The sequence below is a fragment of the Saccopteryx leptura genome, chromosome 9, assembly GCF_036850995.1.
Source record: "Saccopteryx leptura isolate mSacLep1 chromosome 9, mSacLep1_pri_phased_curated, whole genome shotgun sequence".
Taxonomy (NCBI): domain Eukaryota; kingdom Metazoa; phylum Chordata; class Mammalia; order Chiroptera; family Emballonuridae; genus Saccopteryx; species Saccopteryx leptura.
Window position 1 is genome coordinate 33,842,125 of NC_089511.1, and position 14,247 is coordinate 33,856,371.

The window sequence follows — 14,247 nt, forward strand, 5'->3', positions numbered from 1 at the left end:
GATGCCAAGGTTTCCCCCCTTCTGGGCGAATTCTACTAACTTGCTTTCCCAAAGAGCCCCTCCTGCATGAGGCCCCTGCGGCACCCGCCGGGCCGGGGGCTCTGGGGACAGATGGGGTGGCGGGTGTCCTTTGCTCTGGAGCTCAGCACTGTTTCTTTCCCTGGACTGGCTCCGGGCAAACAGGCCGTGTCCCAGGCCACGTCACTGACCACTGCCATTCGCTCTGGGTTCTGACAGTAATTGTTACAAGACCTCTAACTGCCCATCTCACCACAGCACTCTTAGAAACAGCCAGTTCCCCTCACCTCCTTTCTCTTTATTGAAACCGCTTTGTTTACACTGACTGGTGCTGGCGACCTGGGACTTGCGTCCGGTTTATTTTCTTTCCTGAGAAAATACCCGGTGCCAGCCTGGTGGATGGGGCCAAAGCAAGGGCCAGTGGCCACCAACGATGATGACCCTGGGCCCTCCCCATTGCTGGGGTGAGGGATGTTCAGTAAGAAATCCTAAATAAGAAGTTTTCAAAAGGGTTTGCACACTTGACTGCAGAGCTCTGCCTGCCTGCAGGTTTCTGTGCCCTGCGTGAATGTTCTGCCTTACATTTGAGTCCGTGGGTCCCCCAGGCAGCCGAGGAACAAAGCCGGTCATGACCACCTATTGGCGGGCGATGGGGGCCCATCTGCCTGGCCCCCCATTGCCAGCTACTTCCCAGCTTCTAGACCCTCCCCTGCCCCGGTGGGCGTCCCATCAGCGCGTCACCTCTGCAACTATTTACTCACTATTGTTTTTTCTGTTGACTTTAAGTGGATTTATCTCTTAAACCAAGTTTTTTCTTAAGCAATAATATCTGTAAAATAATGGGCTACACATATTTCCCTAAGTATACATAAAAATAAATACATATAGATTTTTTTTTTAAAAAAAAGGACTCATTGGGGACCCAGTAAAGATTTTTCTGAACACATAGGTGACATCTGGGCCACCTGAGGGACCCCCCTGGAACCCAGAGGGACTCCGGGGATGCTCGGGTGAGCTACTCACAAATTGGGGTTATAAGCATTCTTAGCAGGTGCTGGGCAGGACTTGGGGCTGTTGTCCCTGAAGGAGCCTCTCCTCCAGTCTGCCCCCTGGGTGGTGGTGTGGCCAGCTGAGGTCTCCATTTTTGGATGTGTGCCGGCCGGAACATGACAGGCTGATTTTGTCCCTGCAGGTATCGCTCTCCCGGGTTCCACGTGCAGTCCTGGTACGACGAGGTGAAGGACTACACCTACCCCTATCCCCACGAGTGCAACCCCTGGTGTCCGGAGAGGTGCTCTGGGGCCATGTGCACCCACTACACGCAGGTAACGCTGGAGGAACGGGCCTTGAACTCAGCCCAGCACCCCCAAACCCAGCCGCTTCCCCTGGCCCTGCAAGGTTATAGCCCAGCTGGAAGACCTCTACTGTCAATGACTTAATGCTTTTCCTTTAGCTTGGTGTTATTCAAAGCATAGCTGGTGAACTCAGTGGTTTGTGACTGGTTCACAAGTAGAACACTGAGCCTTACACACTAGAAACTTCTATGGCACTTTGACACACTGATTTTCCTTGTGTGTGGTTTGTTTGTTCGGGTTTTCTGTTTTGTTTATTTTTAAACAAACATAGATCTTCAGTGGGCTGGGGGGAAATCTGGCCCTTCGTCCCTTCACCACATACCCCTTTAACACTAGCAACTGATAGATCCAGGCCAAATCATATTCCCCTGGCATGCCTTGCCCCTTGAGTTCTGATACATGGATGTCGTCTTTTTAGATAGTTTGGGCCACCACCAACAAGATTGGCTGTGCTGTGAATACCTGCCGGAGGATGAACGTCTGGGGAGACATTTGGGAGAATGCAGTTTACCTCGTCTGCAATTACTCTCCAAAGTAAGAGCAAGTTAACAAGGTTGTATGGGTTGGGATGAGTTTGCCAGCTGTGGAAGACCCAACTAAACCTGTCTGGAGCAGTGAAATCTCTTCATTATTTCACATAACAAGGAGTACATCCAGGTTAACTTAATAGATCAGCAGTGTCAACCAGGACTCAGGTTCCTTCTGTCTTCCTGCTGTACTGTCCTCTCCTCGTGGTCCCAAGATGGCTGCAAAGCACTGTGCATCATGTCTTCCCAAGCAGGAAGGAGAAGGGTAGGAAAGAGCTCTCTCCTTGGGTGTTTTTCACCCTTGGTCCACTTTCTCCTTGTCTCGTTGGCTGACACTAGACCACTCACAGACAAGGGGGAAATAAAATTGCCCCATTTGGCTTTGACCATTGGAATTGCCCCAGTTGATTTGCAAGTCTCTGGGACTATCTGAACAAATCAGAAGAAGCAGGAATAGCTGTTGACTAGGTAACCAGTGGGGTCTACCATGGCAATGTTTCTGTTAGTTTTTCTCTGAAAACATGCAGCAGATAGTATTCTAGAAAACAGGCATTCAAGTTAAACCGAGTTTTTGCATCTTTGTATTTCCCCCTCTTCCCCCTACACCCTGATGTCATCACTGTGTCATTTATCCCTTTCCTCATTCACCTCTGTTGCTCATCAGACACACGTGTGCTAGCTCTCGGACAACTGCTTGCCCAGTCACAGCCTGCAGTTTGCACGCTGGCCACCATCCTAGCACCATGCCCTGCACGTGTGGACCCTCGAGGTGTATTTGCTCAGGGACTGAACGAAACAGGAATGACCTCATTTATTTGGTTTGGGTCAGGAGTGGCCATGAGAAGGTGTGATGAATGGAAGATCGCTGAGGTTGGGAGGAACAGAACTTCCCATCCACTATCTGGCATGCCTGTGGTGGCAGTGTCTCAGCGGTCCATGGGGAGGGGGGTGATGTCATTGATGGGAGAGCACTACACTGGTCCGCGGTGTGGGAATTCCTGGCAGAGTGGCAGGTGGGAGGATCAAGAATGCCATTTGTCTCTTTATATAAAAAAAATCCACTAGGAGACCCTATCAAAAATAGAATCCTTCTCTTCCTTAGCCGCCATTCCTTTTCTTGAAAAAGTAAAGCTTATGACAGTAAAATACATTAATCTTAAGTGTGCAGCTTGGTAAGTTTTCACACCTAAGTCATTTATTTGTCTGCTTGGGCTGCCAAACATAATACCAGAAACAAAATACCAGAAACGGGGTGCATAAAACAGCAGACATTTATTTCTGACAATTTTACAGGCTGGAAGTCGCAGATCAAGGTTCAGCAGGGCCAGTTTCTAGTGAGGACTCTCCTCCTGGCTACCTTTGCCTTGTGTCCGCACGTGGTGTTTCCTGGTGTGTGCACTGAGAGAGCGTGAGAGCGCTTGTTGGTGTCCCTTCTTATAAAGACACTAATTCCATCCAGGGTCTTGCCCTTGTGACCACATTTAACCTTTATTATGTCCTTGGAGGTCCCATCTCCACATATAGCCGCAAGGGGGGTTAGGGCTTCAGCATATGAATTTGGGAGCACACAGACTTCAGTCCATATAGTACATATACACCACCCAGTTCAAAATAGAGACTATTTCCGGTCTCCCAGGATAGCCCCAGAGTGGCCACTATTCTGACATCTCTCCTCGTCTGCCCATCAGTCTGGTGTAGACTTTCATATGAATGGACCTGACAGATGTGCCCTCATGTGCCCAATATCTTCATCTCACTACCATGTTTATGAGATTGGTCTGCAATGGTATTGTGTGTTCAGTGGGCCAGTTTCTTTGATTGCTGTGTGGTATTCCATGGTCCCTTCTTCAAATGTTTGGTCCCCTGGCCGTGTAGAGGACAGTAGTTGGGAACGGGACCCCAGGGTAGTGTCTGGGCTCAGATCCTTTTGAGCACAGGTTGGGAGGTCTTGTACCTTGATAACCTTGTGCATTAGAAGAGAACACTTACTTCATGGGGCTGTTGGAAGAGTAAAGAGATTGTCATGTACAGGGTATTGGTACAGAGCCTGGTGCCCAGCTGGCCCTCCATAAACTTGGGTGTTATTACTCCTGGAGCATCAGAGGTATGGTTTGTGTTTGAGGAAATATGGAACCTTAGATAGGCTGGGGATCTCAGCTGGGGAAGAGTGATGAGCCATCTGGGACCCATGTAGTCTGAGAAACTTCTTGAGTCTAACCCAGCAATGGGACAGGCTCCGAGACCCTCGGTCTGCTTGGCGATGGTTTGTTTGGGGGAGTCATTCCAAAGTCCTCTGTGAGTCTGTAGCCAGCCTGGCGTGTCCAAGCAGAGGAGGTCAGCTGAGTGGGGTCTGCGGCATGATTAGGACACTATCATTTGTCCCCTGTGATGTGTGAGGGTTGAAGTGATGAGCATACTAGAATGGGCCCCACTCTCCATCTTCAGGCCTGACGCCCGGGGTGATGCCATCCCGCTATTTCAAGCCAGTGGAAGTTAAACAGAGAGTGTGTTTTGTGCAGTTTGACTTCTGGCCAACAAGCAGGGCTCCTCCCTGGCCTCCCTGGAAAGCTGTCAGAAACCTCACCTGGATGAGCTTGTTGGCTTAGGAAGGGCTCAGAGCGTGTGGCCTTTGCCCTGGTCTGAGGGTGTCCACGCAGTCACTCACTTCCTCCTTACAGCAGCCTCCTGTCGTTACCCCTCACCCCGTTACAGGGCAGGCGGCCCCTCGTTCCAGGGTTAGGGAGAGCTGGGGTCACCCGGCTGACAGGGCTGGGGTCCAGACTTGGGCATCTGCTCTTTACCACTCAGCTGGAGGAGGCAAGCAGCGGGCCCGAGTCCCTTTCCTGGGCGAACCAATGGAAATTGGGTGACTATGAAGGACATTTCCTGATCAAATTATGGAGACCCTGGTCACTCATGGCTCCATTTTTTTTATTGCCAAAGAGCCAGGAGCTGTACGAAGGACTTGGCCCCTGGGAAGGTCTTACCGAATAGCCTTCAGTTGTCCTGCCCTGGGAGCTCCAGAGGGAGATGAGTGGTGCCCCACATGCTCAGACACCTACGTCCCGGAGCAAGTGTGGTCAGAGGCTCTGAGCCCCACGGCCTGGGTTCAAGTCTCACCAGGTGACCTCAGGCAAGTCGCTGAGCCTTGCTGAGCCTCGCTGAGCCTTGGTGTCTTCCCATGCAAAAGGATTGAATTCCAGCATGTCCCTCCTGGGGTGTTGGAAGGATGGAGTGACCTGGGCTGGGCATGTGGCCCGAACGTGGTAAACACAAAGTGCTCAACAAACATGTGGACTTTCACTCATTTGAAAAATGGCTTAAAAGGGAGATCCTGGCAGCTTCCCGGAACACAGGTGTTGGGGCCGGGAGGGGCAGACAGTATTCAGAGCTGTGTGAGGGGAACAACAGGGGTCAGTGTGGGGCCAGCGGGGTGTTGGCACACGCACACAAGTGACAGGGGAGGACATGTAGCTCTCAACTGCAGTCCTTCTGAAATTCTTGAGACTCTCTGTGCTCAGGAGGGCCCAGGGCAGCCCTCTCTCTCCCTCAGGCAGCCACCTTCCTCCTTCCCCGGCGGTGTGCAGTCCAGAGTGGGGCCAGGAAGGGTGTGACCCTGGGCCTTGAGCCGTGGCCCCTCCTGACAGTGTTTCTGGTCTGTCTTCAGGGGGAACTGGATTGGAGAGGCCCCATACAAGACCGGCCGGCCCTGCTCCGAGTGCCCGCCCAGCTATGGAGGCGGCTGCAGGAACAACTTGTGTTACCGAGGTAGGAAATGACTTCTCAACCGTGAGTCCCAGAACAGCTTACACAAACCACAACCCGGGAGAGGGGCACCGTGGTGTCCAAGGTGACCCCTCCCCAACCCTACTGCAGTCGTCCGCAACACTGCTCTCCCTCCTCCCTCCTTCCCTCCACCTTGCGCACGGGGAGAGTTGGGGTTCAACCCCCAGGTCCCTGGGGACCCATGGCTGCCCTGGGATGTCCCCCTAAGGGAGCTGGACTTTGAACGCAGCACACACTCAGACACATCCCTGTCTTTATTTTTTGGTGCTCATAGTTTGATATAAAACAGACAACAAACAAGGAATTAAAAACAAATAACTGGACTGTGACATTCCAGGCGAGCTCTAGGCTGGGCAGGCTTGTCCCTCTCTAGGGTATCCTGCCCATCTTTGTCCCCTTACAGGCCACCCAGCCACGTTCCCTTCTGTTCATCCTTCTCCAGGCTTGTCATAAACATGTACGTTCCCCAGCCTCTGGCGAACCTGGAGCTTTCGAAGGCTGTATCATTTCCAGCTTCTCCTCCATTTGTTTATTGTCACCTCTCAGAATGTTTCCCCTCACCCCACTACTCTAAGTCATGCACGTTTCATGCCTCAAGTGTTGATCACATTTTGGAATATTTTCTTGGGCTCCACCCCAGAAGAGGCATGTGTCTCAGCCAAAGGGACTATCCATGTTTTTGTGGTTAAAATGAGTTTTTTCATGAAACTCATCCACAGGCCTTGTGATAGCTCAGCCTTTCGGGAGAGCTGTGCACACAGGAAAGAACCACCCTCTGTGCCGGGCCCTCGTGTGGAGTCAGTGTCATGGGCTCTGGGGAGAAGAAACAGGTGGGCGCAGAGTGTGGGTCCTAGATCACCTCAGAAGTCCCGGTGCTCTGTTGTCCCGGTCAGCTGTTCACCGCTGATTGCGCCCACCGGGGAAGGGGTGGAGGGGACAGGAGAAGCGACACACCAGGTTTTGAGGCTGATGCTCAAACCATGCAATCACTCTACCCATTAGCAAAATGGGTGTGATAACACCATTCTTTCGTAACATTTCTCAGGCTCAAATGAGAGTCTGTGAATTTGGTATGAATGTAATTGAGCACCTGCTGTGTGCCAGGACATTACCAGGTGATGTTTATGTTAACAGGGATAACTATGGGTACCAGACAGTTATGGACCTGCCCTCATGAAACCAGTGTCCAGCTGGGTCATGGCCATGAGCAATGAGTCTAATCTTCCAAGGGAAGTGCCACGGCGCTTATAGCAGGAACATCAGCTGTTGTCTAATGGGGTCAGGGAGGCTAACCCCAGCAGGTACCCTTAAGGAAGAGAAGGCTAGTAATGAGAGAAGGGAAAGGTGTTTCTGGAGGGGGAACAGCATGTGCAAGGCCTGGAGGCATGCATCAGCATGGTCAGGAGAGGAAGACGGAAAGTCCCACACGGATGTGCAGATCCTGGCAGTGCCTGCCATGCAGTGCGCCCTCTGTAAGCATTCTTAAAAAAAGTTTTTTTGTTTGTTTATTTTGTTCATTGGATTCCACATATGAGCAAGATCATATGGTATTTGTCTTTCTCTGCCTGGCTTATTTCACTTAGCATACTAATCTCCAGGTCCATCCATGCTGTCACAAAAGATAAGATTTCCTTCTTTTTTACAGCCAAATACTGTTCCGTTGTGTAAATGTAGCAGGTTTTTTTTTTACCACATATCTACTGGTGGACACGTGGGCTGCTTCCACATCTTGGCTGTTGTAAATAATGCTGCAATGAACATAGGGGTGCAGATATTCTTTCAGATTAGCATTTTGGGTTTCTTTATGTTCCCAGAAGTGGGTCATAAGGCAATTTAGTTTTTAATTTTTTTTTTTTTTTTTTACTATTTTTTTTTTTTTTTCATTTTTCTGAAGCTGGAAACAGGGAGAGACAGTCAGACAGACTCCCGCATGCGCCCGACCGGGATCCACCCGGCACGCCCACCAGGGGCGACGCTCTGCCCACCAGGGGGCGATGCTCTGCCCATCCTGGGCGTCGCCATGTTGCGACCAGAGCCACTCTAGCGCCTGAGGCAGAGGCCACAGAGCCAACCCCAGTGCCCGGGCCATCTTTGCTCCAATGGAGCCTTGGCTGCGGGAGGGGAAGAGAGAGACAGAGAGGAAAGCGCGGCGGAGGGGTGGAGAAGCAAATGGGCGCTTCTCCTGTGTGCCCTGGCCGGGAATCGAACCCGGGTCCTCCGCACGCTAGGCCGACGCTCTACCGCTTAGTTTTTAATTTTTTGAGGTAACTCCATACTGCTTTCCACAGTAACTGCACCAATCTGCATTCCTACCAACAGTGCACACGGGTTCCCTCTTCTCCACATCTCCACCAATACTTTTTTGTTGATTCATTGATGACAGCCATTCTGACAGGTGTGAGGTGATATCTCATTATGGTTTTAATTTGCATTTCTCTGATGATTAGTGACACTGAGCATCTTTTTTGTATGTCTGTTGGCCATCTGTATGTCCTTTTTGGAGAAGTGTCTATTCAGATCCTCTGCCCACTTTCATTGGATTGTTTGGGGGGTTTTTTGGTGTTGAATTGTATGAGTTTTTTTTTATAAATGTTGTATATTAGCCCCTTTGCAGATGTATCATTGGCAAATATGTTCTCCCACTCAGTTGGCTCCCTTTTCATTTTGTTGATGGTTTTCTTGGCTGTACAAAAACTTTTTTAGTTTGATCTAGTCTCATTTGTTTATATTTGGTACATCAGAGAAAATATTGCTACAAGTAATGTCCAAGATTTTACTGCCTATGTTTTCCTCTAGGATTTTTATGGTTTCGAGTCTAAAATTTAAGTCTTTAATCCATTTTGAGTTTATTCTTGTTTATGTTGTAAGAAGGTGGTCTAGTTTTATTTTTTTGCACATATCTGTCTCAACACTATTTATTGAATAGACTATCTTTACCCCACTATATGTTCTTGGCTCCTTTGTCAAATATTAATTTACCAAAGAGGCACAGGTTTAATTCTGGGCTCTCTATTCTGTTCCATTGATCTATATGTCTGTTTTTATCCCCAGAAGTGTTTCTTTTAATTTTTTTTAAAAATCCTGATGAAGTGGGTTTTTTTGTTTGTTTGTTTGTTTGTTTGTTTTTACGGAGAGAGGGGAGAGTCAGAGAGAGGGATAGACAGAGACAGACAAATAGGAATGGAGAGATGAGAAGCATCAATCATTAGTTTTTTGTTGCGCAATGTGACACCTTAGTTGTTCATTGATTGCTTTCTCATATGTGCCTTGACCGTGGGCCTTCAGCATACCGAGTAACCCCTTGCTTGAGCCAAGGACCTTGGGCCCAAGCTGGTGAGCTTTTGCTCAAACCAGATGAGCCTGTTCTCAAGCTGGCGACCTCTGGGTCCCGAACCTGGGTCCTTGGCATCCCAGTCTGACGCTCTATCCACTGCACCACCGCCTGGTCAGGCCCCATAAGTGTTTCTTACACAAAGTCTCTCCTGCTTCCCCATTCATTTCCACTCAGGGCATACCTCTTCACTGTCTCCACATGCCTGTCTTTGGTGACCTGTTCCCTGATATGTCCTTTCTGATTCCTGGATTTGTGAAACAAGCATGGGTTTTAGATGCTGGCACACCTGCTTTGAGAATGTCAACCCTGCCACGTTCCAGCGGTGGGACCCTGGATGGGCCATTTCATTTCTCTGGGCTTCCATCTTCCTGTCTGAAAAGAGGCATTATTGTACCAACCGTTTGGGGCATGGAGGGAATAAGAGGAGAATGCAGGCTGAGGTTGACATTCACATAGATTCCCATCTCCATACTCCTATTCGGGCAAGTCCTGTGACTGCTCTCCGGCCACCCAGAGGGTCAAGTCTCCATCACATGTGGGGCCCATGCAGGAAGGATGCCCACTGGGGTTTCCGCTGAGTCTCCCATTGTGAGGGGCTTTGTGTGCACACGGCCCAGAGCTGTCTGGATTAAGGCAGAGCAGGGCTCTCCTTCCATCACAGGCTGTGTGTACCCCAGCGCACTGCTTGCCTTCTTTGAACCTCATTTTCCCCATTTGTAACAGTGATAATATAGTCCTGTGAATTACAGGCAAAGCAAAGCAGAGAGTTGCTATTTTCATTTGCTCGAGTGGCCTTCTCGAAGATGAATAGAGGTACATCTCTGAGGGGGGCCGTGTGTACTTTTACAGCATGCACCCTCGTCCCCTCGGATGTCTGTGGACCAGAGCTGGGAACCCCTGCCTCTGGCTCTCCCATAATGAAAACAATGAGAAGGATGTGAGTTACTAGCAAAATAACCCGCTCGTAGTCAGTGCTCTATGAAAACAACTGGTTAGCTCTGTGAAGAAGGGGAAGGCATGGCTGCACTCATCCCTGCGTGGGGTCTTCCATCGCTTGGTGGGGAATGTTGGCCCTCTCCCAACCTGGGGGTCTCATTTATCTCTGAAACTGGCAGATGCCTTCTCCTCCTTGGAAGCATAGCTCTGGTGTCACACCTCCTCCTGGAAGCCTTCCCTACTGCACAGACAGGCAGTGCACTTGCCTTCCTGCTCTTACTGCAGCCAGTCTCTCCTTGAACCTTGACTACCTGTACTTACAACTGCCGGTTCACTCCAGAGCCTCCAGGGGCCTGGAGCTGGTATGTTTTGCATATTGTCTCAATACACATACCCCCAAAGCCCACACAGAGTCATTTTCTAAGAACAAATACAAAGATACCTTAGATGCTGGCTTACCCACCCAGTGGAGCCTCTGTACTTCTTTCTTTCTTTTTGGTGGAAAATATCCAGCTTCACTTGGCAGGTGTGCCAGGTTTCTTAGCTAACTGTGCAGAAAGTCTCCTGTAAAGTGACTGATCTGCATAAGCTCCTTGGCTGCGCTGCATGGCAGGGCCTTGCCCTATAATGGAGATGGAGTAGGGATCAGCATAGACCAGAAGAGAGGTTTGCATCCCTCCATCCATGCCAGGTGCGGTGATAAAGGGCATGAGCTTCGGGGAAAGGCAGTTTGACTCTCAGCTGTGTGAGCTTGGACAGGTTGTTAGCCTCTCTGATCCTCAGTTTCTCTGTCTGTGAAAGGAAGCTTAGCATGTCTCTTAGGGCTACACAACATGAGAGGATGTCGTGAGAGCGTGCTGGGGAAGGTCCACATTCAGTAAAATTAGCTGTGAACTTTGTTACCACTTATGGACCCAGGTGAGAATCTGCAGAATGATGTAAGCGATACTGGGTGCCCTGAGACCCCTGGTCCAGAGCTGGGTGGTGCTCACAGTAACCTTGCTGTGAACTTGGGCATGGAATTTCCCCAGGACTGTGCCGGTCCACACAGAGGATCTTAATTAGGATGTGCTCAAATAGAGCCGGTCCTCTGGGCAAGCATTCCACTTTTCATGTGTGTGTCTGAGGGCGAGGACTGTCTGCCCATTTTCTTAAATAGTGAGCCCTCAAATGCTTTAGACTGCTTTACCAAACTATATTCGGCTAAATAAAGCTGCGATTATGAGGTATAAAAATCCTAAAGGCCAGTGGAAGAAAACCGGCTTATTCCACAGACAGCCCTGGCTTTCAGTGAAGAGCAAACCTGAGTAGCCACATTGACGGGAAGGCAGACCAGAGACAGCTGATCATGCCAAATGGAGTTGCAAACCTGGTGTCTTCGTAAAGATTTCGCCTAATAGCTTTTGGCTACAAATGACGCTTTCAGAATTCCCTCCCTAAATGTCTTTAAACTTCACTGGGAATATACTTTTTTCAAAGAGATCCAAAGACAGAATTCTTTGCAGGGGTTTTTGATGATCTCATTCAGCAAATTTGGTTGAGCAACTACTATGTGCTGGGAGCTGGGTGTCCAGTGAGCTATGAAATAGGATAGCTCCAGACTTCAGGGAGTTTACAATGGGTGGGAGAGGCAGATGGTGGTGAAATTGCAGCTGTGAGTGAGCTGTCCAAAGCAGCCCTGGAGGTCCCTGACCTCTTATAGAACAGACAATGGGACTCAGATTGCAGTTTACCTTCCGGCTTAAATCCTGTCCGTTCTCTGGGGACTAGGTTCGCCTGGGGTGGTGGTTGTACAGAAGAGAGGCAGAAGCAAAGAATTCTAGCCTCCAAAAGCATTGGAGAACCGGTCATTTGCCCTTCATTTGGATGTTTGTCTTGGGTAGACATGAAACACTTGGCCTGCCCTTTGGATAAGAGAGGTCATTGCCCTTAAGGAAAAGTGGGAACAAGGTCTAGGGGATGGGTGAACAACTGATGGGACTCGAATTTTAACCCGACACAAAGAGGCTTACAAGAACGCTTCATTCCTCCTCCCTGAAATCATTCTCACCCAAACACATCTGTCACTGCTTTCATTGAGGGAGGGCAGGAGTCAGGGGTTCCCATCTCTGGTCTAGAGACTTCCAAGGGGATTGGGGGTGCATGCTGTAAAGGTACAGAGGGTCCCCCGGCAGAGATGTGCATAAACTCATCTTTAAGGAGACCGCTCAAGCAAAATAATAGCATTTCTCTGCTTTGCTTTGGCTGAAATTTATAGTTTGATATCTTGATGGCCTGATTACAGATTTGGGGCAGGAGTTAATAGTTAGTTGTCTTTTCTGACAAAAACTGGAAAATAAGTAAAATAATGTTTATAAGAAATGCAATTTATTTAATTAATTAAAATGTCTTAAAATATGGGGGTCATGATCATTGTTGGAGACCTAATAATAATGGGGTGGGGAAAGATTGGGACCCAGTGAACTACCATATTTTTCACTCTATAAGACGCACCTGACCTTAAGACACACCTAGGGTTTTAAGGAGGGAAATAAGAAAAAAAATATTCTGAACCAAATGGTGTGTTAAAATATTTAATAAAATACTGTACTTTTTGCTCCATAAGATGCATGGGCATTTTCCCCTTCACTTTTGGGGGGGGAAAAGTACGTTTTATGAAGCAAAAAATATGGTGTTGTTTTTTTTAAACCTGAAGTTGAATCTCTCTGACCCATTCGAAGTAATAAGTTCAATGTTACTGGGTAGCAAAACTTCAGTGCAGAGAAAGGAGTTGTGTTTTGTTAAGTGATCTTGACTCACAGGGGCAGAGAAGGGAGCAGGAAGTGCTGGTGATGAGTGGCACTGGGCCCCAAGGCCATTGACGTGAGTCCTTGTGCACCATAATGGGTGTATAAACGAGGAAGCCCCCTCTCCCAATCAAAACTTAGGGCCAGAGGGACCTCAGGGGAGGCAGCTATGGTTTGGGGTCAGGGGATATGCTTCCTCAGGCAAATGGTGGTGCAGAAGGAGGTGGGGCCAGAACCCATTATGATAATCCAGGTATATGGGCACTGGCCCTTCTCACCTATGTTCAGTCCAGCTGCTCTGTAGTTCAAAGCCCACACAGCAAGCAGAGCATGTCCATCTCATCTTGGCTGGTAGAATTCCCCCTAGCCAGATCTGTTCTGAAATATAACTTTCTCTCTGCCACTGAAATGATTCTTTGTCAAACTAAATCTTTAGTTTCCAAGGTTTTTTTTTTTTTCTGTAAAGTGCATTTTTGTCGAATCTCCGCATTTATTTTGTTTTCCCTGTCTTCACTATGAAGAAGAGACTTACTACCAAAAACCTGAAACAGACGAGATGAACGAGGTGGAGACAGCACCCATTCCTGAAGAGAAGCACGTCTGGGTCCAGCCAAGGGTGATCAGACCCAAGAAAACGTCTGCTGTGAACTACATGAGTGAGTCGGGCTCCACCACTGCCCTCAGTCACCCCGTGGACCACCTCTGAAAGGGGGCAGTTTTCTTTGGGGTGGCTAGAGGAGGGGAGCTGGGCTTGAGATGTCTCCAAAGCCGCCAATAGTGGGAGCAGGGTGGTTGTGCCGCTTGTGAGAACACAACCCTAAGACATCCCTAAAAAATGAAAGTTTAAGTCATTTCAAAAGTGAGGTTTTAAAGGAGCTGTACTTGAGTGACATTTTCTCCCCAGGCAGGTATTTTAAGATTAGATCTTATCCTTTCAAAAAGGACCTGGATGAAACTGGGTTCCACTTGGACACACCGGCCTCCCAAAGGGGTGGAGGCTAGCTCCTGTGAGCTCCAGGCCCCCTCCCCCCAGCCTGACTCTGCATCTCGGAACCCACTTGACTCTCTGAGACCTGATTGTTCATCCATAAAATGGGGTCATAATACAAGATTGCTATGAGGATTATTTGGGAGGCTCTGGTGTCAGTAGAGATCTCCCTGGGCTTTGAGATCCCCAAGTGGCCTCAAAGAGCCACCTTGGGTGGGAAGTTGAATGTTTTCCCCCAGACTTCTGGAAGTCCCCAGAGCACTCTCACGCCCACCTCTGCTGCGCTTGCCCCTCCCCTGGTTCCCAGTGCCCCTCAGCTCCCAAGCCTTTTCATCTTTCTTCTCTCTCTCCCTGGCCTGGAGCTCAGCATTCTGGATGCCCCCCACTCTGCCGCCGGGCACCTGTGTACGTGGCGCCATTACTGAAGGTTTGGGGCTTGGAGGGGCACTTTCTTACAGACATGGCAACGGGCATGGCAGACTGCCTGCGGTCCGCTTCTCTCTGATTCTCCCCTAAG

General features: G+C 49.3%; 1 protein-coding gene across 1 annotated transcript in view; it reads left to right on the plus strand.

Moving 5' to 3' along the window:
• CRISPLD2 (cysteine rich secretory protein LCCL domain containing 2) overlaps positions 1 to 14,247 on the plus strand; it is a 66,175-nt gene that overhangs the window by 23,038 nt on the left and 28,890 nt on the right. The window contains exons 4-7 of the mRNA XM_066349092.1: positions 1,211 to 1,343; positions 1,792 to 1,907; positions 5,568 to 5,668; positions 13,264 to 13,398. Of these exons, the coding sequence (XP_066205189.1) occupies positions 1,211 to 1,343; positions 1,792 to 1,907; positions 5,568 to 5,668; positions 13,264 to 13,398 (485 nt within the window). The remainder of the gene's footprint in view (positions 1 to 1,210; positions 1,344 to 1,791; positions 1,908 to 5,567; positions 5,669 to 13,263; positions 13,399 to 14,247) is intronic.